Genomic DNA, 24127 nt, shown 5'->3' on the forward strand with positions numbered 1-24127 from the left:
GAGTCTAGGCTAACAAGCCATCACCTTCCGTTAGCATTCCATTGACTCCCATTCATTTTGGTGTCACCTTGAAGGCAAATAACTTTACATCTGAAGCATTTAAAAACTCAATTTGTCCATTGTTAAAACACAACAATTTATAAAAGGCTCCATATATACATATATATATATATTATATGCCTTGTGTCTCACGTTAGCCCTCGTAGCAACCGTTTTTGTAAAAATAGGCTAAGGATTGTGTCATAATCACGCAACTTACTGTAACACAGTAGAGGAACTTTTGACTTTAAGTTTAATTACTAATATTAACTAGAATTTTAGTTAGCAGTAATTATCCTGTGACTATGTTCTCTCCTAACTTATACCTAGGCTCTCCGTCTCTGCAAAATTGGTAGTGATTGAGATTTCTCTTGGCACAGCTACCAGACGACTTACAACTTTCAGACAGGTTCACACCTGTGTTGTCAAGCTCAGTTGGAGGCTGCGCAATAACGCTCAGCCATCACTGTAAAAGTAACTTCACTGGTCTCAGTCAAAGTACATGGCGTTGCAGTGTCCATGTCTTTTACAGTCTATGGTAACTGCTGTTTTTGAAATACAGCTGGCAGGATGCCATCATGTTGACTGTTTTGCACGGCAGCGCAAAGGATCATGGGACTAGGTTTTTAACGGTTTCTGTCCTAGTTTAAGTGTGTAAACGGTGTTCTATTAGTGGTTTCATTATGCATTTATGTAGGTTTTAGTCTTGATTCAGTTTTCATGTTTATTTACGTTTGTTTGGGTTGCCATGACTGAGACACTGGGGTAGATTGATGACGTGTATTGTGTGGGTAAGTTTCAATATCTCTGTCTCTTTGACTTCTTCCATGTCTCTTGTATATTACTGTTGAACCGTAGGCAAAATGTTAGTAAAAACAGGAATTAATTTAAATAACGATGGATGGCCCTGACATTAAAAAACGTTAATTTCCCGTGATCCATCTTGGAATTGGCAGAACACTAAAGGCATCTGTTCTTACAATACACCCATGGGTGAAACTCAGAAAAGTTGTACAAAAAATCCTCTTTGTTGTGCAGCATGCAACTTTAGTGTTGCTTTTTGATTTAAGAATCTTTGAGCAACCTGAAAATGTCATTAAAGCAGCGGTAAGTGTAATTACACAACCTACACAGTTTTACAAAGTTTGTATCTATGTTTGAGAGGATGAAAAATTAAACATTACATATGTAACGGAATGTAGACTAAGCATTTTTAGTAGGCTATATTTATCTATTTATTTACTTTTGTAAATATAACTTTTGTAAAGTCACTTTTCATGAAATGCCCATCTTGGCTACGTACTGTTTGTAATGTCCTGTCTTGTCTGTCTTGTAGGCTCGGTGAAACCGAGGAAGAATTTTCACATCATTTTCGTAAATTCGTAAATATGTGTCTCTAAGTTGTAACTACTGATAATGGATACGTTTCAAATATATAAACGATGATTAAGGTTCGTTAACGGCTAAAACTGGGGACGTAGCTGGTGACTTAACATGCCCTTAGGGCTATTACCTGGCTTTAACCTTTAACCTACTAAACGGGTAGCTAGTGAAATTTCCAGCTATGCTAACATATTTGCGTGTGTATCCATGACTATGCTTATCGTACATTTGTCATCTTGCGGTGCTCAAAAAGCTAGTGGAAAAACAGCATTTTGTCACTATGGGACCACAGTCTCATTGAATGTCCAAAGTAACGTTAGCTTCCAATTGATAAGAGCTAATGAGGCCCCTAGCAACTCAGTTAACGTTACCATAGACACCATTTGACGTTACTCGTTGCCATTTTCGACTGAAAACCATCTTAACATGTGTGTGCACTCTTGTTTCAGCTTGTTTTGTCTGTGGTATTACAACTTGGTTCAACCGGTCATGTTACCTGAGGATGTGTTGAGAAGTTTGACCTCATGAGTTCTCCACATCCAGCCGTCTCTTCCCAGGACAGCACCCAACACATTCCGCATTCTTCTGGCAGCGACGGCCGCGGCAGTGCCGCTACGGAATATCTGCGAGTGCATACTTAAACTATGCTTTCCCCCTCCAAAACATAGTAGAAATACAGTCCACACGCTCTCTGTCAAGCTGTGTTCATACCAGATGTCAGCTCATCTTGTGGGAGTCGGAAGATAATAAAAGAGGGACAAATTGGTCCGTGGGTAAAGTCTTCCGTAGTGGTTTAACTTTTTTTTCCCCCCGTTCCGACATAGCTATGGTAAATGTTAAATAAAATATGAATAGGTCTATAATAATATTAACACAGTTATTTTATTTAGGTAAGGAGAACACTTCTTCGTTAATAATTTAATTAACTTAATTTAGTTATATTTGTCAACACTAAATCAGCCCTAAATGTTCAGGTATTTTAAAACCTCAGGCTAGGGTAAAACAGCTCTCTTCAAGAGGATTGTAATCTATATATGCATGTATTTATTTTAAATGATAAAGATTGTTTTTTTTATTTTACCATAGCCCACCTACCTGTTTCTCTCATGCAATAAATGGTGGAGTGTTCCTTTAAAAAGAATGAAAAAAAAACATTGGTGTTGCAAGAGCTGCTTTACAAAAAACAACAACAGTTTAGCTTATTTACTGTATATACTGTATGTCTATATTTGAACCCTTGTGTTGGCCCTCCGGGTCAAAAAAAGATTAACACTTTTTTACCCTTTTTATGACATTTGACATTTTCAACGCATTATTTATTTTATTTTCTTTCACTACCACCACCTTACTACCACTAGTTTTACACTACTTTTTGGAATCCATGGTCAATAACCCTCATTTTTATAGAATTACAGTATACCTAATGTTTGAGTTAATAAAACAGAAATGATGATTTATTTTGAGCAGTAGTTCAGATCAGAGGAGCGTGTATTGAGTGGATGAGATACTGATTTGAAACCATTTCAATTTACACCCGAAATTCAATTTAAAGTGATTTTATTTGCAAAGGGCGTTGCATGGAATCTATACTTGTTTAGTGGAAATTAGGTTAAAAAGAATAACTCTGATACAGCCATTTTTTAAAAGGGGTCAAATTTGACCCGACGACAACAGGAGGGTTAAAAATCTATAACAGCTGTAATAATAATAATAATAATACATTTTATTTAACAGCGCCTTTCTAACACTCAAGGACGCTTTACAGACAATAAAAGACAGGGAACAGAAAAATGTAAGTAGTAAAACAAAACAAATAAAACAAATAAAACAAAAAACAAAACAACAAAACAGGAACAGTGTATTTACAGATAAGCGAGCTGGAACAGATGGGTTTTGAGTCTAGTTTTGAACAGGGGGAGAGAGTCGATATTGCGGAGGTCTGAGCTGTAAGCCCATTGAAAAGGAAATTTAACATTGTGAAGGAAAAAGTAAGAAGCCAACAGTTGATTTAAGATGATACCTCCACTATTAAATATAAATAGGCATACTTAAAAAAAACAAAAATTATATAAAAGACAAAAACAAAGAATACATAATTCTAAAAAAAAAGTTTCAAGACCAAACAGAAATACAAAATGATATAAATGTAAAATGTACACACACATAATCACTCAAGTGTCAAATTAGCTCAAGAGAAATGTCAAGTAAAATGGGAAAAATTGAGGAATTTTTTTTTTGGGGGGGGGGGTCTTTTATCTCAGATATTGGATCAGCAATTTAAGGTAATGTCCAAATCGATGACGTCATTGAAGTGGCCCGCATTCCTCTCACTGAGTTGTGAGTTTAAGCGGGTTTGACATGTTTCACGTGCAGCGCTGATAGGCTCGCTCGGCCCCTCGCGCACAAAGAAGGGGAAAGCGCACGCGGCAGGAGAGAGTGGCGGCTGCACGTGGCGGTGAAGTGGCGAGAGGGACGACAAGACGAATTAAATCCCACCTTTCCAGTGCGCATATGAGTGGAGGGAAGGCGACGAGTCAGGTTGTGAAGCCCTCCACCTCTCCCTGATTCTTGTTGTTCTCCCGGAGCGGACGGAGAGACCATGGAGGAGGTCTACCATTACTCCCGCAGCCCTGTCTGGGAGGAACTGGTTAGTAGGTCGGGCTTTATCACTCGAGAAAGCTCACTTTCCCCAAACAACAGAAAACAACTAGACATGTCGTTGTGTGTTGAGAGGTCCATTTACGAGTGTGTGACCGTTTCACTGATGCTAGTGTCTGTCCTTTCATTCTCTTGCAGTGATTTGTAGCCTATATAGGGGCATGCCGTGCTTAAAATCATTGGTTGTTTATTGTAGATTGTCTTAATGTTATTAAGTGTTGGTTATGGTAGAAACAAAGTCAAAATAATTGACAATGTTTCGGTAATCTGTACATTAATGACTTTAAATTGATAAGTATTTCTATTCCTTGGATTTATATGGACAATATGTGTTTATTCATTATGAACGAGTAGGCTACGTACGAGGACTCCTCTTCTCTTTCTTCTCTTCTCTTCTCTTCTCTTCTCTTCACACTCTTCATTTCTCTTCATCGAGGGGAAATTCGCTTTTCCGATATTATTGCAGCCCACCATTTCCGTTTGAATCCCAATCATTTCGTCTTGCCCACTGTATGGACATTTTTTCTCTCTCATGTCAAATGAGTTTAGTCGTTTAGTTGCATCTAGACAAGGACGCACTTCTCTAGACGTTGCTAATAATTGGGTAAAATGTAATTTTTACATATGTTTTTTTTTTTTTTAAACAAAACCAATTTAAAGCTCAGTTTGATTATAGTACGCTATCTGTATCACTATATAACAGAAGAGGAACAAGATTATAAGACAATGAAATCTCTGTATGGACTACAGGCTCACTGTGTCTAACACGATGGATCATTGTGGTCACCCCCCTGAGTGCAGCTCTTTATTGATTGAGGTTAGCCTACTTAAAATAAAGTTAGGCAATTAGCATTAAAAGTCGATTTGGAGTAAAACAATTAGAGTGGTTTGATTTTTTTCTGTGCAATCTGTTCCGATGCCGTGTTTGTGTAAAACAGCCGCTAGGGTCTGCCATGCCACGGATGTCCCCCGGTTGGTAACGGAGTGGATGAGGCGGGCTCTATAGCCTCAGTCTGGACTGGCCGTGCTGGCTGGAGCCATAACCATCAGCCGATCAGGGACTAAAGGGGGGTTTTATATGCTATGCTATGCTGTGGAGCCCATCCCCACTGTGCCCGCGACATGCTACATCCCCTATGCGTGTACCAGCCCACACACTCTCCGGAAAACACAACCGTCTTTATAACAGCGAGAGACCGTGAGAGATGACAGCGAGGAGAGACGCTTCCCAGCCGCTGAGCAGCTCTTGCCTCCGAGAGAGGAAGGGAGCGGCTGAGCGGCCGAAGGCTAACCCCGATTGGGTTTGTCTCTCCCCTCGACAGGAGCCGGAGAAAGGCCCGGTGTCCGCGGCGGGGATCCATGCCCATGTGGTGGGGGCTGTCGCTGGTTCCGGTGCTGCGGAGGAGTCCTCTGACAGCGAAGCAGAGCAGGAAGGCCCCCAGAAACTCATCCGGAAAGTGTCCACCTCAGGACAGATCAGGAGCAAGGTAAGACCCCTCTGTCTCTTTCTCTGGCTTACTGAATATGGATGCTTGAATTTTGTATTTATTTGACCAGCCGACCTAGCTGCTGGCTAGGCCATTCTATGGAGATGTGTTTGTGTGGGGGTTTGTTGTAAGTAGGACATAATGTCGAGTGGTAGTGAAGCCAGTGTTGGTGGTCTTCACTGCTTTAGGCTTATAGGACGAGACAGAGCTCTCGCAGACTAACAAAGAGACTTTATCTGTTTTTCACATTAGTTGGAATGACATAAAAACAGATTTGCAAAAGCTTGCTTCAACCTGTTGCACTTTGATGTGTGTAGTATGCACATACAAAGTCGTTTAACCTCAGTAAAGTACATTGGATTTATTTTAAGAAAACACATGAATGAGCATTTTCCACTCTCTTTATGTAACTTAACTATAATGTCAGTTTGACATGACAGCATGTAATGTATACATATGAAATAGAGATTGAATTCAACGTATATCTATATAGTGAATATTGTTTCACAAATAAAACACAGGTAAACATTCGCTGCATCCCTGCGTTTGACATGCAAGTAAGAGGATGATGAGCTACCTCTGACATCTAAGCTTCTTTGGCCAACTTATCTACTACACTGTTAATGAGTGCCATCCTCCCACATCCGTGGATCCACTTAATTATTGACTGCCCCACGGCACCCCATCTACATTATTCAACATGGAAGTATATTTAAAGACTTGGGACACAGAAATGTCTGCCCATACCTCTCATATGCAAATTCAGCCACTAGTGAGTATAGTGCTACCTAGAGGATATGTTGCACGGCTGCAACTAACTTTATAAATTACTTTTTTCTCATACATCATCACTTCTCAAATAACTTTTTTAACAGTTTTGTCTGCATAATTAGAAAAAATGTGGTAAATGCCCATCAGAAGTTACTGGAGCCTAATGTGAATAATAGTTTTTTTGTCGACTTTAAAAAAAGTCAAAGATACTCAGTTTGGTTGAGGAGGAAGAGAGAAATAAGCATATCCTCTTATTTAAGAAAGCTAAAACCAACAAATGTTTGGCAAAGTTGTTAGGTAACAATTACAGCATTTTCAGTGTTTTCACTTTTAGTTGCATGTATTTTGCTGTGAGTTTAGGAGTTCTTACTTGGTTGTTACTTTTTGGATCATTAATATTACCATATCTGTGTCTAAAATTTTGAAATAGCTATAGCAGATAGCACATAAATAATGCATTGATTCTTTACTCACCTGTTTCCTCTGGAGTTACAGCAGGAGTATTAAAAGTGGATGAAAATTAGGCTGATACGAGTCATGGTGTACACGCCGAATGTAATAATGTATGCATGCTAAAGAGATGCTGATTGCGTCAGAACCCAGATAAACTTAATCTGTCCTACTATATATACGGAAAGGCTACATGTCACAGTAGTTCATGCTGCTATCACAATAGTATGAAGCGCTTCTGTTGTGATTGTGTCAGTGTGTTCAGCACGGTGACATTGTGTTAACAAAGGTCTCAGAGTTGTTGTCGTGTAGATCAGTGTTTTCTTTTATGTTGGTGTGTGTGTGTGTGTGCTGATAGTTACTAATGGATCATGCAGGCACTGACTCACTGAGTGTTGTTCCACTGGGTTGTTTGCTTAGACTGTGTGCGTGTGTGTGTGTGTGTGTGTGTGTGTGTGTGTGTGCACATGCATGTGTATGTGTATGCTTGGTCATCACATTGTCTATGTCCATCCCTCTCCGTCCACTATGTCTCTGGTTCTTTGGTTGCCACAGACAACCACATCTTTGATCCGCTTATTGGTTGACTCCATGGCAATGCTGCCTATATGACAGCTGGTTCTTGTTAGGTTAACGGTGGACATTAAATCTCAACAACTATCTTCTCATCTATGTCCTCTCTGAATTTCCATTTAGTTTCAATTTCGGGAAAATTTCAACATGTTGAAACTACAAGATACTATTAAATATTAAAAAATCTTTTTTCTATTAGATTTCTTTTCAATTTTCCAAGAAGTTTGCGACAATAATTACGATTATTTGAGAATATTTCATAAAATTCTTGAAATATACAGCATCTTTTGTAAAGAAAATGTAAATGGAAGAAAAAATAGATTTTGGCACTCGTTTGTTAACATGGACATTGATTGTAGTTAATGTCTTATCTCCTGACAGAAGTGAACTCTGTTGCTGTCCTTTGTTTCTATTTCTCTCGGCCGGTAAAGTCCATGATGCAGCTGAAATCATCACAGCTGTTTGTAGCCAACCTTTCATTGTTTATAGTCACTTATACACCCATCATGGCAAATCAATATATTGGCAGCTGTGGATAGTTGTTGTCGTTGTGGCTAAAGCTGAGATGAGATATCGGGTATCATTTGCTGTTCTTCTCTTGTCAGACAGAATGTAATGAGATTTGACCGCACACAGAGGGAATTCGATACTCTATCACATTGGCACCCAACGCCATCATTTCTCTCCTTCTTTCTCATGTTGTGAATGCCTTACACTTGTTGTTGTGAATCCATTTCAGCCTTTACTTAGGCCTACACAAGAAACAAACGAAACACGTTGTGGAATCAGACCTACGTATTGCTGAAACATGTGAGGCTGAGTCTTTTAATAGTCTCTTCTCTCCTGTCACCTCCACGGTCAGCCCCGTCTCTGTGTTTTCAGGGTGTGCTGTTGCAGCTGAGGAGGGCTTATTAACCTTTGACTAATACTGTAGCTTTGTGATTGAAAGCAGAGCTAATTGCATACCGGAGCCTGCTGCTGCTGCTGCTGTTGCTGTGGACTAGGAAAACTCTGCAAGCCTGACATACACAGTTGCACCATTATAAGTGTTTTACCTTTATGGAAGACTTAGGTGCTCATATTTAACAGGGCAATCAGGGGTCCTTTCTCAAGAAAGTCTTACTTAAAAAAAAAATGCAATTTCACATAATTTTGGACCATTCTTATTACCATATGGCTGTCTAAAATATTGCAAAAGGCAGAGCAGATTAACATAATAACAATTAAAAAGCTTAAAGAAAGGACCCTGGATATCTCTGTTGGTAGAGTGGGCAACCATATATAGAGATTTACTCCCTGACACAGTGGGCCCGGGTTCAACTCCAACCTGTGGCCTTTTGCTGCATGTCATTCCCTCCTCTCTCTTCCCTTTCATTTCTTCAACTCTACTGTCAAATAAAGGCCTAAAATGCCACCAAAAATAATCTTAAAGACTAAGCTTTCTAAAGAAGTACACCGGAGACCATCTACCATCATTATTAGTCATTATTCATTCAGTAACATTCATTTGGCTTACATGGTGCCCAACATGGTTCGGGAAATGGTAGAAACAAAACACTGCATGCATGTAGAATAATCCAGATCAGATAGGTGCTCAAGTAGGTGTGATTTGGATGAGACAATGTTACAAATATTCATCTCGGGTCCATTCATCATGTTTTCCATACACTGGAAGAAGTGACACTCTGTGACTTACATTCATGGGAAGCATGCAGACTTCTTGGATAAATACTCTTGGGACTAGAATTGAATTGACTCAGTTGGTGGATATTTGTTTGTGTTTATTTAAACTTTATGTACCCATGAAGTCTTTTGAATTAATTTTTTGCAAAAAAGATCTGCCACAATGGCAGCTTTGGGTACACAATATCCACATGCTGATGTCGGCCCATTTTCTTTATATTGCTTATATTTCCACATGGAAGACACTCTGATAGGTAAGCATTAGCAGGAGAAACATGTACACAAAGTGTTGTGGTCTCTGCCCCCTCAGATGACTTGTACTTCCTATTGAGAAAACATAGGCAAGCATTGTTCCTCCTTTCTGAAAGATTTCGCGGAGACTATACTTAAACAGGAACAGTTGCCACATGATGATAGGTTTTAGGAAACACAATGCTGCAAATAAGGGAATCTCTATTTCTAAATGTGTTGCAATGGTCTCACCTATTACCTTGTCAGTCTGGATCTCTCATACTCTAGCCTGCAGAAATAGTAACTACACAATTATTAATACATAATGTGGCACTGAAGCATTGTACTTTTCTGTCCAAAGCTGTAGCTGAATCCAATTAAATTAATTGTTTGTAAAATGCTCGCCTCAACAAAACCCCTAACATCCCCTGGCCTGTACCCACTCGACACATTTACAGTTAACTACTTGTATATGTGGTTCAGTTGCACAAAGGAGATCACAGACAGGGGAATTACCCTCCCCTCACAACTACTGGATTGTAATTTTCCCATCACCATGGGGACATGTAGTGGGAGTTGGAGGAAGGGTACAGAGTTACAATTACACCCAACAGAGAGGACACTATGCCAAGACAGCTTCAGGAGATGGGAACTGTGGGAGAAAAATTTAGATAGAAATGGAGAGATTCAGCACTGGTCTGTCTCTCTGTAAGACTGGATTGTTCCGCCTCCACAGGCACTTCAGTCTCACTGACAAATGAGAAATGAGTCAGTAATGGAGGTATAACAGAGCCTAACTGCAAGGAATGATGAATGACGATGATTCCTAAGACAGAGGACTTTTTTCAGCAGCCAGTCAGCATCCACATAAAACAAAGAACAAATAAGTAAGAAGCCTTCTTCATGGACCGACCAATTACTTTCATAGCAATTTAGACCTATCAGTCATGAGTTCAATTTGCCAGGGATAGGTTATATTCCGGCAGGACGGATCTTGCTCTTTTTTTTTTACTGCAATGTACTTCCTTTGATCCACACATAGAAGAAGTTGAATATTGGCAGAGAGAGCTGAGAGATATGTCTTTCTCTTAGGCCCAACGTGGAAGAAATAAAATCCCTTAGCAACAACATTAGTGTAGGCCTTATTTTTGGGATACAGAGCTTTTAATGCCCAAGTCTCTGATGACTCTACCTCAGGCTGGTTGTCATTCCATAGCTATGAGTCTTTGATTTACCCCATTTTGGAAAATACGCTTATATGCTCTCTTGCTTTCATATCTGTCCCTTCCAATATGAGGCTGCAGCCAGTTATCTTAGAAAGAATGGAAACAGTAGGAAAAAGCTACCCTGGCTCCACCCATAGGCATAGTTTTAATGGGGGATGCAGGGGACAGGTCCACCAATATTTAGAAGAGTAGATTTGTCCCCCTCAAAAAGTATGATTGGTTTGGGAGACGAAGACCTTGATGTCTTAATGTTTTCGTTTTTTTCCGACTTTAGTGACACTTATTCAGATGTTTTCAGAAGCTTACTAACTGAGCAGCTACGTATTATAGGATTGTATTTAGGCCTACCGTAAATGTTCTGTATTTTAACTGTAGCTACACTTATAATTTTGCTTATTACAGGGCAAAGTCAAGGTAAGGAGCTGCCAGAACCTTTTCTGTTATTTTACAGATTTGTTTCTTAAAATGCAGGAGATGAGTGTGTGACGTGGAAACATTTGTAGGGCACAACCCCCAGAGCACCGGTTATAATGTGTGCGCCCCCCCCCATGTTGAAACAAAACCTACACCCTTGGCTCCACCTATCAGCCTGCCCTGTTTGCTTAATCCATGTGACATGCTGGAGTCCCCGTTGGTTGCTTGGCAAACTCACGGTGACCACAAGACTCAAGAAATAGGAACCTAACCCTCCCGTAAAACCACACACTTGTTTTAGTGCGCATTACAGTGAGTAAGCTATAAACATCCGTACACAGAGGACAGATTTAGGACCTAGCAAGCACAAATGAAACAGAAGATGAATGAGTTCCTGTTTGAACATCAGGAAGGACAAAGTTTCCACAGTCATTCAGGATCGTCTAGAGCATCTAAGGACTCTGTGACTTAGTCATTTGTATATCATTGTAAACAGAATATGTTTTTCATAGTAAGAAAAATACATTTGAAGACGACACAGACAACGAGACTGATAATTTTCCCAATTTTCTGATGTTTTAGACAAAATGATTGATCAAGAAGTAAACAACAGATTTGTCGATGATGAAAATAGACATTAGTTGCAGCCCTATTCATGTTCCCACTTGACAGAATGATTTGGGGTTTGTAGCAACTTCAACCATGATTGGATTTGATGGCATGAATGGTGATGTGTGAAGTGGATCACTAGAACTCACAACCTTCAATATTTAGGACTAAATTAGCACCTCTCTACCTCTCTGAGGCTTGCCATTAGAAGGATCGTTAACCTTTGCATTTGAACACTTTTATAACAATTAAGCTAACAAGAAAAGGAGGTGGAAAGTCAAGCATTTTTATTAGATTAATTAGATAGAAACCTCAGTGAGGCTCAGGAGGGATTGGTAATTGGTTTAAATCACAGTGCTCTGGAGAAGTTGTAAAGTAGGAGAGAGAAGCTGGTATAAGGGGGTCTATTGGTGACTCTAGATAGCCCTATCTTAGGTTCATAGATGGTGAGGTCCTCCATGAACTAGCTATGTGGGTAAGTTGCATGACTGGCTGTTTGTCTGGGTATCGTCAAAGACAGGACGTCAGGGCCCGCTTTGCTCTCTTCATTTAGCCTTTCAGGGAACTCCTGCTCTGCCCTTATCCACCAACCACAGCTGCTGGACTCATTTGAACTGCCTTTGTCCATTGTATAAGCCTCTGTGTGTGCGTGTGTGTGTGTGTGTGTGTGTGTGTCACCCTGTCAGTGGTCAGGCAGAGTGTGGGAGTAAGGTACATGGTGCTCAGGTTACTCATTTCTCTCTGGCACAGGACTCACTCTGTGTCTCACAATTTAGAAGAAGTGAGGAGCAGTGCACAGAGGCAAGCTGAAGGACTATTTATAGATTACTTCTGGCCTACTTGGCAACAGGAAGGAGATGAAGACAAGGAAAGGAACTATGGAGGCCAAGGAGGGACAAATTAGAAAATAGAACATCCAGCTGGATAAAAGTCACTGCTGCTGCTCTGGAAGGGCCGAGAGAATTTAAATTGTACTTTTTGGTGTGACTTCTTTTGCTTTGAGTCTGAAACTCTCGCTTCAGACGCTTCGCTCCGAAACAAAATATCCGGCTGTGAAAAGCTTGACTGTGTTTGTGAGGAATTTCAATGTCAGTTTGCTTAAGATGACATGAAACACACAGCAAGCACTGTAGGCTGTAGGTGTAGCAGTGTGATTTCCTCAAGAGAAAACTACATATATATATATATATATATATATATATATATTATGTATATTATTATATATATCTTTTTTTTAACCATTTATTTATTTTTAAGTTGTTTACAATCAAGCCACAAAAATTTACTTTTTTACACGTGTTAAAATTAACTGATCGTAATGTAAATTAGTAAAACCACAGATAAAAGAGATAAAACAATATATTGTAGTGTGAATACTAGTACAGCTCGTACTCTGCTGTGTAACACCCAACTCCCCAGCTTACAGCATGCAGCACGGTTCCAGTTGTTTGCTTCAACCTGTCATGAGGTGTTTATTAATTCTTTGCTTTCATTGCTGTGCGTTCCCCTCTTCCGGTTGGATTAGCCGTCCAAGCTGCTGTTCATACAGTTTACACCGTGTGTATACAGTATGTTCACGTGAGCGTGCATGTGTTTGCATGTTTAGGGAAGAACCATTAGCACTACTCAAGTACTCGAGATCGGTCTTGTTCTCGATATCGATCTCAAGACCACTTCTTAAAGGTCTTGTCTTGGAATCAACCATATTTTTTAACTCAATCTTGTCTTGGTCTCTGATGAAGAGGACTCTGGGTTGTATTTCAAGATCACAACTGCCTTTTGATTATTTTATCAAGGCATTTCTCATGACCCACTTATGGCAATAAAGGAGGTTAATGAAGAAGAATTTTAATTTGTTTTCTTTAAGGGAATGTGGATCATTCAGATCAATTTGAGGAGTGCCTATGGTTAACATTTTCACATTTTATCACGCCATGGAGTAAGGGACTCTCACTGGTCTGGTCTTGCCCTTGACTCCCCAGCCACTCAAAGTCTTGGTCTTGTCTTGGTCTGAATACAGTCTGGTCTGGGCGATGACTTTGTCCCGGTTTAGGCAGTCTTGAATACAACACTGCTGCTCAGTGTTTCTTAAACAGCAATTCTGTTCAAACTGCTTTATGATATATCTGATCGCACTCGTTAACCTCTAGTATTTATTTTTAAATGATGACTTCATCTGTCTTGCCGCTGCATTTCAGTCCCACTTTGATTGTAGTTGTGGGAAAGCATCTCAGTCCTTATAGGGTAGTCAACATTTAGGTATTTCACCTTAATCCACTGCAGGAATTTGGCCTCCAGCAGGCCGTACCTACGTAAAGGGAAGCAGGGAATGGACGTGGTAGACGGAGAATTTGGAGTCTTCCTGTTGTGTTTGTTCCCCTCAGTCATCATCTCTGCCCAAACCGACAGGGAACTTTACGGGAAGATTTTGATACAGTTGATACAGTCCTCATTTTGAATCGTCATTCCTACATTATAGTGCTCCTTTTTAAGATGGACCCACTTGAATTCTATCAAGGGCCCTCTGTATGTTGCCTTTTAAAGGGCCACGCCACTTCAAGAAAATGTACTAAATGTACTCAAATTGTGAAAACAGTTATAGTATAAACTTTTTTTCTCTGGCTTTAAAGAGAGATTTTAAAGTCTCAGAAAATGACTGAAGGGACATAACTTAAATAATCCCCGCTTGACTTCACATTTTTTAACAGAAAGTGTGTGTTACAAATTGACTTGAAAGAGTCTTGTCGAAGATGCTATCAAGTTGTATTATGGGAAGTGTAGGATCCAGTGTTTTTGGAACAATGGACACCTACAGTTTTAAACGCTTCAGATGTAAAGTTATTTCCTGTCAAAGTGGCGTCAAAATGAATGGTAGTCAATGGGGTGCTAATGGTGGGTAAGTACTTGGTACTTTGCGGCGGTTGACTCACCCTCTTGGTTTTATCCACCAACAAAGTTTACTTTAAGAAAAGACACAAATCCTCTCATTTTAGACGCTGGAACCAGAGAATATTTGGAATTGTTGCTTAATACATGATTAAAACAATGGTTCAGTTGTCGCAATCGTTTTCTGTCTATCAACGAATTGATTAATTGACTAATTGGTTCAGTTGTAATTAAAGCTGTTGGCAGTAACAGGTACTCTATTTCTTGTTGTGTTTTTTTTGTGGATGTCTAGCGGTAGTGGCAGAAATCTCAGCAAAAAAATTGTCCAAACCTTAACAAATAAACGTAATTTTTCATTAGACTAAATACGTTTTTGTAATTTGGGTGAATCGAGACTACTTCCTGTAGTGAAGCAGTGAAAGTTACTCTTACATAAAAATTCAGCACTTTTTTATCATGTGTACTAATCTATGTGATTTCCCTTTGGCTCTGTCTATGATGGCTTCATCCACTGAGTGTGTGTGTGTGTGTGTGTGTGTGTGTGTGTGTGTGTGTGTGTGTGTGTGTGTGTGTGTGTGTGTGGTTAGTATCCACAGTGAGCCTGTACTCTGCAGCAGTGTTTTAAGTTGACACAGCTGGTGGGCAGGATGTCAGCTTTAGGCCTCTGTCTCTGTTTGTAATTCTCCCCTTTGAGAGCAGCCTTCCTTTGCTATAAATAGTCTCTACATATATGTGTGTGTGTTTATGTGTTTTATCGTTTCCATGTCCACTGCGCCATGCCTCGCTGTATTTGCTCTGTATGCCCAAAGTGTGTGTTTGTGTGTTAATCTGTGAAAGATGATTGTGGTTGTAATGATGATGAGTGTGTGTACTGTGTAGATGGTTTGATTTAATGTGACACACACAGACACACACATACACACACTACATAGGAGACAGGGAGATCTTGTTTCTCTTTGTCTTTGCGTCATTTTATGTTTTTAAATAAATTTAAAATCCATTTCCACTCTCCCATCTGTTCCTTCTTAACCTTATCATCTCTGTCTCTTACCCTATGGTATACTGCACATTTTCCTCCACCTCCTCCGCCTTGCTGTCAAAATCACCCTGGAATAATAATAATGTATACTTTATTAACCCCACAAGGTGAAATCACAATTCACACACTGTTATTACACACAGGCCTGAATAATTCACACACTTGCTTAGTACCTATACATGCACTAATGGAGAGATGTCAGAGTGGGGGGGCTGCCCATGCAACCCAACCCATCTCCCTATGGACTGAGCTACTGCCACCTTCAAATGTTCTCGATATGTGGAACATTTATGAAGCGATTATGTGTGCTCTTTTTTTAGACTGTTAAACTTGCATGGTCGAAGACATATTTGTTTTTAGTCGAGTTCCTCTGAGTTCATCAGACGGCCGAGGTAGCAGAAGCAGTCAATGGGATGGCCTTTTTTCCTCTCTTTCCTTTTACTTTCTCTCTCTCCTTCTACGTCCGTCCCCCCCCCCTGACCTAGGGGAAGGGTTTGAGTGAGAGTAATGTGTGTTTATAGCTCTTCAGAGAATTGAGGGATGGTGTGTGTGTAATGGGTTTCCATTCTTTTCCACTCTTTTGCCTACTCCTTGTCTCCCATGCATAAAATTGGTGCTTAGATTTCCACACACACACACACACACACACATAAGAAGTACACACTTTTTATCTCAACAGTTTCCTGCAGATAAATACAAGAGAGTGCTCTGCATCTGAGAGCTAGATTCAGTGTCTGTGAGAAAGATTGGAGCTTTCTGTTATTTTGTGATTGAACCGTTCTCTGATACAATAAAACAGTTTTTCGTTTTGTGTCTTTTGTCACTCCAGACCAGTATAAAAGAGGGATTGTTGCTGAAACAGACCAGCTCGTTCCAAAGATGGAAAAAGCGTTACTTCAAACTGAGAGGCCGAACTCTCTACTACGCCAAAGATGCCAAGGTAAGCTCACCCTGTGTGACCTCGTGCAACACGCACACATGAGTAGCCCCGGGTGATAAATGCTGTCATGTACTGTAGTTTTGATGAAAAAGCTCAAGCTGCCCTTTCAGTGTTCTGATTTTCAATTTCTGTCCCCTCAGCCTACCAATTATTTCCTGTAGTATCTAGAGACAGAGTTTTTACAGGTTCAGATACAAGCAGACTTAAAGAACAATTTTCTTGCAGAGAGTCAAATGAGCTTGACTCGCTCGCAGCTTTCTGTATAGAGCCCCCCCCATGCAGCGTCACCACTTAGCTTAGCTTACCACAAAGACTAGAAACAGGGGGAAGCAGCTAGCCTGGTTCTTTCCAAAGATCACAAAATCCCCTCCCAGCACCTCCAAAGCTCTGTAAACTAAAGTTATTTCTTGTTTGATAATGTCTTATATAAAAAACAAAACAGAGTGTAAAAAACACAAGTTTCTCTCAGCCAGAATCAGTAACTTCCCGGAGTATCCGCTGGTTGCCAGGCAACTGGTCCAGGACCAGTGATATAACATGTTAATTAGCGAGGTGCTGGTAGGCATATTGTGTTACCTTTGGACTGAGCCAGGCTAACTGTTTCCCCCTCTATATAGTTTTTATGCTAAGCTAGGCTAACCAGTTTCTATTGGCTCACTATAAGTTCAAATATTGATGTAATACATCTACTGCACAATAGCTCACTCTTCAGTCAGATACTTTCTGATACTGATTGTTTCCTGATTAAACTTCATGAGACCCTTTATTTACTTTCCTTAATCACTTATACTGATAGACCACCATCATCAGTTTCTTCCTTTCCCACCGGAGCTTTATGTTCACCTCTGTTTCCTTTTGAGAACATTTTTGCGTTGAACTTCTAAGACTTGTTGACATCTCTTTCCTCTTTGCTTCTACTCTAATCTTCCTGGATTGGAACCTGTGTGTATATGTGTGTGTGTGCATGTGTGTGCACATGCACTAGTCTGGCAGTGCCCTGGCACGCTGGCAGGAACGGGCGCTGCGCAGAGTGTCCAGGAGTCGCGTGTGCTGGCGAGTTCTGTCCGTGTGCTGGACGGGCGCACGGCAGTCCCCTCCACCTCTGGGTGCCAGTGGATCTGAGGAAGGCCTAGTGAGAATTCGGGTCAGCACAGCCAGGGGCAAAAGGCCTAGGGCCAGGCCCCACGGCAACCTAATTCCCTACTTAACCACTCACCTATACATGATAGTGCTGCATTCATGCCTTATGGAGTGACTGGATCTTAACATTTAAATGTTTTAATTATTATTACAGCTAAAATAAACAGACATCTTTGGAGCAATTGAGAAAATTCATGAAAAGAACTTTTCCACGCATCCTAACTATTTGCCTGAAATGAACAAGTTGTCCGGAACTTTCACCATAAGACATGAATGCTCTGTATATAATATGGATATAACCCGCAGGTAGGGTAGCAAAACACATGTGTACAGACTGTAAGACCACACCTGGATTATCCTAAAATAACAGTGGCTTTTTATTGTTCTGCACTGTGTGTTGCTTGCTCTGCCCTGTAGCTTAAAGTCTCTTGCTGGCCATGCTGGAAGAATGAAGGAAATCAGTGAAGTAACATATTGTTTTCTTGGTAGTGTGTAGTGATAAGAATGAGTCATATACGACTGGAACATGTGTGAGTTCTCGCTGTCATTGCCAGAAATGGACCTTAACCTCTATACATATATATAAGTGTCTGGTTTCTTCAAGGTGGCCTGGCTGGCTGTGCTGCCCTGCGCTTCAAAAGCCTGACCTCCTCATTGATTCATCAGGGAGGCTGCATCTCAGCGCTGCAGTTTGTCCTAGAAGCTACTCTCGTCTCCTCTCCTTCTGCATTAAAAGTTAAACGTTACGGGTAGAATTTATGGATACTGCTCCGTTAACAGTTTAAACAGGTAGCAGAGAGAGTAAAACAACACTTCTTAGCCACATGGCCTGGTGTCAAATGAAGGATAGGAGAGAGGAATAAAAGAAGGTAGCAGGCTTGTTGAACTCGCTGAGATGTAGCCGGCGAGCTAAGCTCTGGATCTTTGGGTAACAGAGGGTCCAGACGCTTGACTTTGTCCACCATTCACTGTCAGCTTTTATTACAGCTTCCCTCAGACAGATGAGTGTGTGTGTCCCTACATAAAAAAATATACGCACACACACACAAGCATACACACAGACACACACACACACACACACACACACACACACACACACACACGGAAAGCCTTGGCTGGTGTCCCTCTCCAGCCAGGCCCGGGGAGAGCGTCATAAACTGGGCATTCCCTACAACAGCTGCAGCAGCTCACTCCTCCCTCCCAAACACACACGCACACACACACACACACACACACACACACACACACACACACACACACACACACACACACACACACACACACACACACACACACACACACACATTCACACACACACAGTCAAAGGGCATTCCTTTGACGGCATCGTTTTTTGGCCTGTGGCCCTTTAAGAGCTTAGCGGCATGTCTTACGCATCACAACTCTGTTAGGGTATCACGTTCCTGTTTGTAGACTCTGGCTCTGGCTCCTCGCTTTCTGTCCGCTGGCTGTAGTGCATAGAGTTGGTTCCGTCTCCTTCACCACATAGAAATTCAATAAAACATATCGACATTCACTGTCTATGTATTCACACTATTCTCATTTAAGTACACAGTCAAAACAAAGGAAACTCAGGAGGGAAATCCTCACAACAGTGTTGGTTTATAGTGGAGATGTGTTGTGGTGAAGTGCATTTCCTGGCAGATGGAACAAACTGAGTTATCCTGCAGAGGGCCAGACACACTGGACTCTTTGTTCTTGACCAGAAGGTTCTCAGTCTGTTTTTTTCTCCACACTTTATTAACACCTTCAACTCACCCACTGCAACAGACATCAATTCTTATTTGATCTAAGCCAATGAAACTTTAGTAAATCATGACAGAAGACAAGCATGGCAGACAAAACAGGAAGTTTACCTTTTTGAATATTAATTTCTGTTAATGCAGACCTTAGAGTTTTGAAATTGATGTCATATTAACATGCTACATTTACTATGTTCAGAATTTTTAATTAAAATGTTATGTCCATCCTAATGGATATCAGGTCTAGAAAGAAAGGAGGCTGAGGAAAATATTAATGCATATAAAAATATATTGATATATATAATAATATTTAATGCATTATAAAGGTAGCACAAACCATCTCTATCCTAAGACATTTATAGACTTAGACTTCTCTTTATTAATCCTTTTGGGTTGGGTGATTTAGGGGATGAAGAGGAGAATTGTTTGTAAATTTGGGGTGGCCGCTAGTTTACCTGGAACAGCGCGCGCCCCCTGTAGGTTCAGTCCTTGTCAGCAGGCCTGGGTTCAAATCCCATTCGAGGCCATCTGCTGCATTTCATCTCCCTCTCTCTCTCCCATTTCCTGTCTCCCTTCAGCTGTTCTAAATAAAGGGAAAACAACTATATATATAAATATATATATCTAGAGATAGTTTGTAAACGTTTTCATTTTCTGCAAAAGGCACAAACTGTGACATTAAATTTCCGATGCAATATAATTATGAACAGAGGCGAGGTACAGGACGTGCATATTTTCTCTCTGACTTCATAGAAGTACGAACATAAAAGATACAGGCTCATTAGCCTGGTCCCAGGCTGCTAATTCCATGCCCACATCTCTGACATGACATCTCTGATATTTATTTTTAGCATTTCAAATTATAAAGTAAAAGGAAATTTCACTTACAGAGTATCAAGCTGGTTTGTAAGTTGATGAGAAGTACTTGACGTCGCAGCTGAGGTTTCATTAGAAGAAGATGAAATGCCTTCAGATGAAGTCAGTCAATCTCTGAACCCAATGAGTGTTACTGAGGTGGTCTAAACATGCAGGAAAGCTGGACCAAGTGTGCGTACATCCAGGAAAAATACTCAGGCGCAGGACAAAAAAATGCTAAACTGCAGGGCCCGAAGAAGAGGGAGATTGTGTAGATAGAGAAATGAAAACGTGATTTATTTGCAGACTGTCTTTGTGTTCTAATGGCAAACATGACCAGCGTACATGCTCTTCAGGTTTCAGGAAAGTCTGTTTAGGTGACATCAGATCCTTATTGGCCCTAAATCATCAATGATAAAACATATCAAGCTATAATAAGAAAACAAAAACACTGTCAACATATTGCTGTGATGATGCAGCTGCAACTTGTCTTTTATTGTCTTTTATTTTCAGTATCATTTATTTGTCAATATAAATGATTCTGATTTTTGGCCATTATAAATGCCGATACCGATATATCAGGAAATGCGTAATATTGGCCGATAACATTGGCCCGCCGATATTGATTTTGGCAGAGAAATGCACTTCTGTTGTTTCCTCTATTTTTACGTCATTACAGGAAATAAAAGATCATATTCATATAGTGTCATTTTCTAGCCATTAGAAGCATTTGGGAAGTCTTGCATTTTATAAAGCATGTAGCTTTAAGATTGTTAGTTACGTATTTGATATCATCATCATTTCTGTAATTCAAAATGCTGCTCTTTCATAATTTTGCAGTAGTTTCCATGTAGTACCTGTTCCTTTTAGGCCTGCCATTCTGTGGCCATTACAAGACATTTCTCTCATAGACTATAGCATAACTTACAATAAGCTAAGTTCAACCCTCTGTTGAAAATATTGACATGGCTCATTCTCTGGTTTTCTTTTGCGCCCTCTTTCTCTCTGTTCTCCTCTTGGGTATTCCCTCTTTTTTATCTCTCTTCCCACACCTCCTCTTTTCTACAGTCCCTTATCTTTGACGAGGTCGACCTATCGGATGCCAGCGTTGCAGAGTCCAGCACAAAGAATGTCAACAACAGCTTCACAGTGAGTGCATTGTACAGTCTCACCACCCACACACACACACATACACACACATGTTGGTTTCAGTGCGGAGACCACGGGCAGAGGCGCATGATCAGCAATGAGAGTGTGGAGCCACACTAACATTAAGTTGTTATGAAGATTACATTTTCTTTATTGTTGTTGTATGTGTGGGTTAGTTTTCTAGTGACAGCTACAAGGAACAGTTCACCATTTCTGGAAATACACTTGTTTTCTTTTTGGGTGGAGAGTTTGATGAAAAGTAGGGCTGTACTGGACTAAAGAAACGCTCATGTGATTTTGTTGGCTGATCTGGTTGTTTTAATCAGCAGATTCAGTAAAACTGAGTTTTTCCACAAAGAATTTTGCCTTTCAATATTGTGTTTATCACAAATGTCCTCATAAGTTTCTTGGAAATAAGTCATTCAGCATAAAAAAAAACATAAAAAAATTACTTATCGACCAAAGTGATTTTAGTCGACTAAGACCAAAATGACCAATTAATCAACTAAGAGAGGGCAGCCATGATTTAAGATCAAGATAAAACAATACTAGTCTCATGCCTATTCGTCAAATATGAAGCTAAAGAGCCAGCTGCCAGTTAGCTTAGCTTAGCATTTGATCCCATCAAAAAGTAAAGTGTAAAAAAACAACAATTCAACATTTTAAACGAGGTTATGTACCAATTATTTCTTGGCCAGGGCTTGTTACAAAAAGTAGTCCAGTGCAGTCCTAACGCTATGATAGGTGGGCCGAGCCAGGCTAGCTGTTTCCCCCTGCTTCGAGTCTTTTAGCTAAGCTAAGCTACAAAAGCTATTTAATGTAACTTTACATTTAACCAGAAAATACTTAAGTGGTATCGATCTGGTCAATTAACTCTTGTCAGGAAAGTGGACAAACACAATTCCCAAAATGCTGAACTATGCCAAAAGTAGAGGAGTTTTGATGATTTTTTGTTGTACTCAACTATTAAGTGCCCCCGTGTAGGTCAGAGATCAGCCTAGCGCTGAGATTGATTCAGTCTCATGCTTAATGTTATTTCTGATTGACAGAGTCCTGTTCATCTCAGCATTAAACAAAGTCTCTGAGATGATTCTGGGTCACTTCTAAGTATTCTGAAAGTACATTGTCATTCACATCAAGTCCCATGAATTGTATATTTATAGCAGGCACTTGTGTTTCAGTCAGCGGACAGCACTCAGATCCGTTATGCAATCAGATGGAGATCCATCAGCCTTTACAAGAAAGGACAAAGACTTTAAGTATAAAGACTCACCTATTAGCATATTGTAAATCTAAAAACATAAAAACATTTATATATTTTGTTGTCACTTTCTCCTTATCTTGGCACTTGTATTGGGAAAAAAAACAAGTGATGTTGCTGTGAATGGATGCTTCCTTTTGGGAAAAGGAATAAGCAGCTGAGCCGGTAGAGAGTGTGCGTGGGAGGTGGAAGGAAAAGTGAACACGAGTGTAACAAAGAGCAGTAGGCCTGCACGATTCGGGGAAAAATACAAATTATGATTTGTTTTTGCTTAGAATTGATATCACGATTTTCTGCCACAATTTTTTTGACCATGTTGAAACAAAACAAATTGGCAGAACCAAATTTATTAAACCAAGGTTATTATAGTTTACCATTTTTCATTAGTTTTTTATTATTATTTTGTTTTAACTTTTTGTTTTCAAATTCAGTTTAGTTTTAATTAGTTTTTAAAGCGGCTTTGCTAGTGTAGTTTAGTTTTCTTTTGGAAAATGCTTAGTTTTAGTTTAGTTTTTTATTAGTTTTAGTCTTTTTTGTAGTGTGGGTGTCGGGGGATGCGAAAGGTCAGAAAAGATATTGTGTAATAACTCAACAAAAACATCTTACAATTTTAGAAATATGTATTCAACAATTACACCAGTACCAACAATATACATATGATGATGAGTACAGATATGTAATATGATATGTTAGATATATAAGATATGTAAACAGTCAACACAAGACAAAGCAGTAAGAGGAGAATGTGTTTGACGTGTTCAGCCAACAGACTAAAGGAGACAGACATTAACAGACTAAAGGAGACAGACATTAACAGACTAAAGGAGACAGACATTAACAGACTAAAGGAGACAGACATTAACAGACTAAAGGAGACAGACATCAACAGACTAAAGGAGACAGACATTAACAGACTAGAGGAGACAGACATTAACAGACTAAAGGAGACAGACATTAACAGACTAAAGGAGACAGACGTCAACAGACTGAAGGAGACAGACGTCAACAGGCTAAAGGAGACAGACGTCAACAGACTGAAGGAGACAGACATCAACAGACTAAAGGAGACAGACGTCAACAGACTAAAGGAGACAGACGTCAACAGACTGAAGGAGACAGACATCAACAGACTAAAGGCGACAGACGTCAACAGACTAAAGGAGACAGACGTCAACAGGCTAAAGGCGACAGACGTCAACAGACTAAAGGAGACAGACGTCAACAGACTGAAGGAGACAGACATCAACAGACTAAAGGAGACAGACGTCAACAGACTAAAGGAGACAGACGTCAACAGACTAAAGGAGACAGACGTCAACAGACTAAAGGAGACATATATCAACAGACTGAAGGAGACAGACATCAACAGACTAAAGGAGACAGACATCAACAGACTGAAGGAGACAGACATTGACAGGTGTTTTGAACTTTGGTTTTTGTAAAGTGGTAAACCTTTTGAAGTCAATCGACTCACAAGTGTGTGAGTGTGTGTAGACATCCCAGTATTAATCCACATATTAACCCCCGTCCCCCTATCCCAGTATTAATCCACATATTAACCCCCGTCCCCCTA

At 40.1% G+C, this 24127-nt stretch overlaps 2 protein-coding genes across 10 annotated transcripts in view; one reads left to right on the plus strand and one right to left on the minus strand.

Moving 5' to 3' along the window:
• The window catches only part of vwa8 (von Willebrand factor A domain containing 8), a 77054-nt gene extending 74893 nt beyond the window's left edge, over positions 1 to 2161 (minus strand). The window contains exon 1 of the mRNA XM_034885817.1: positions 1919 to 2161. Coding sequence (XP_034741708.1) covers positions 1919 to 2057 — 139 coding nt within the window. The 5' untranslated portion in view covers positions 2058 to 2161. The remainder of the gene's footprint in view (positions 1 to 1918) is intronic.
• Positions 2162 to 3818: 1657 nt separating this feature from the next.
• dgkh (diacylglycerol kinase, eta) overlaps positions 3819 to 24127 on the plus strand; it is a 64163-nt gene continuing 43854 nt past the window's right edge. For 3 of the 9 annotated variants that reach the window (XM_034885830.1, XM_034885839.1, XM_034885834.1), the window contains exons 1-4: positions 5016 to 5567; positions 16279 to 16389; positions 17375 to 17533; positions 21213 to 21293. In XM_034885830.1, coding sequence (XP_034741721.1) covers positions 5286 to 5567; positions 16279 to 16389; positions 17375 to 17533; positions 21213 to 21293 — 633 coding nt within the window. In that variant the 5' untranslated portion in view covers positions 5016 to 5285. Of the gene's footprint in view, positions 4070 to 5013; positions 5568 to 16278; positions 16390 to 17374; positions 17534 to 21212; positions 21294 to 24127 lie in introns of those variants that run through there. The other 6 variants (XM_034885831.1, XM_034885835.1, XM_034885829.1 and 3 more) reach the window with 6 other exon arrangements.

Source organism: Etheostoma cragini, chromosome 11, assembly GCF_013103735.1.
Source record: "Etheostoma cragini isolate CJK2018 chromosome 11, CSU_Ecrag_1.0, whole genome shotgun sequence".
Classification (NCBI taxonomy): domain Eukaryota; kingdom Metazoa; phylum Chordata; class Actinopteri; order Perciformes; family Percidae; genus Etheostoma; species Etheostoma cragini.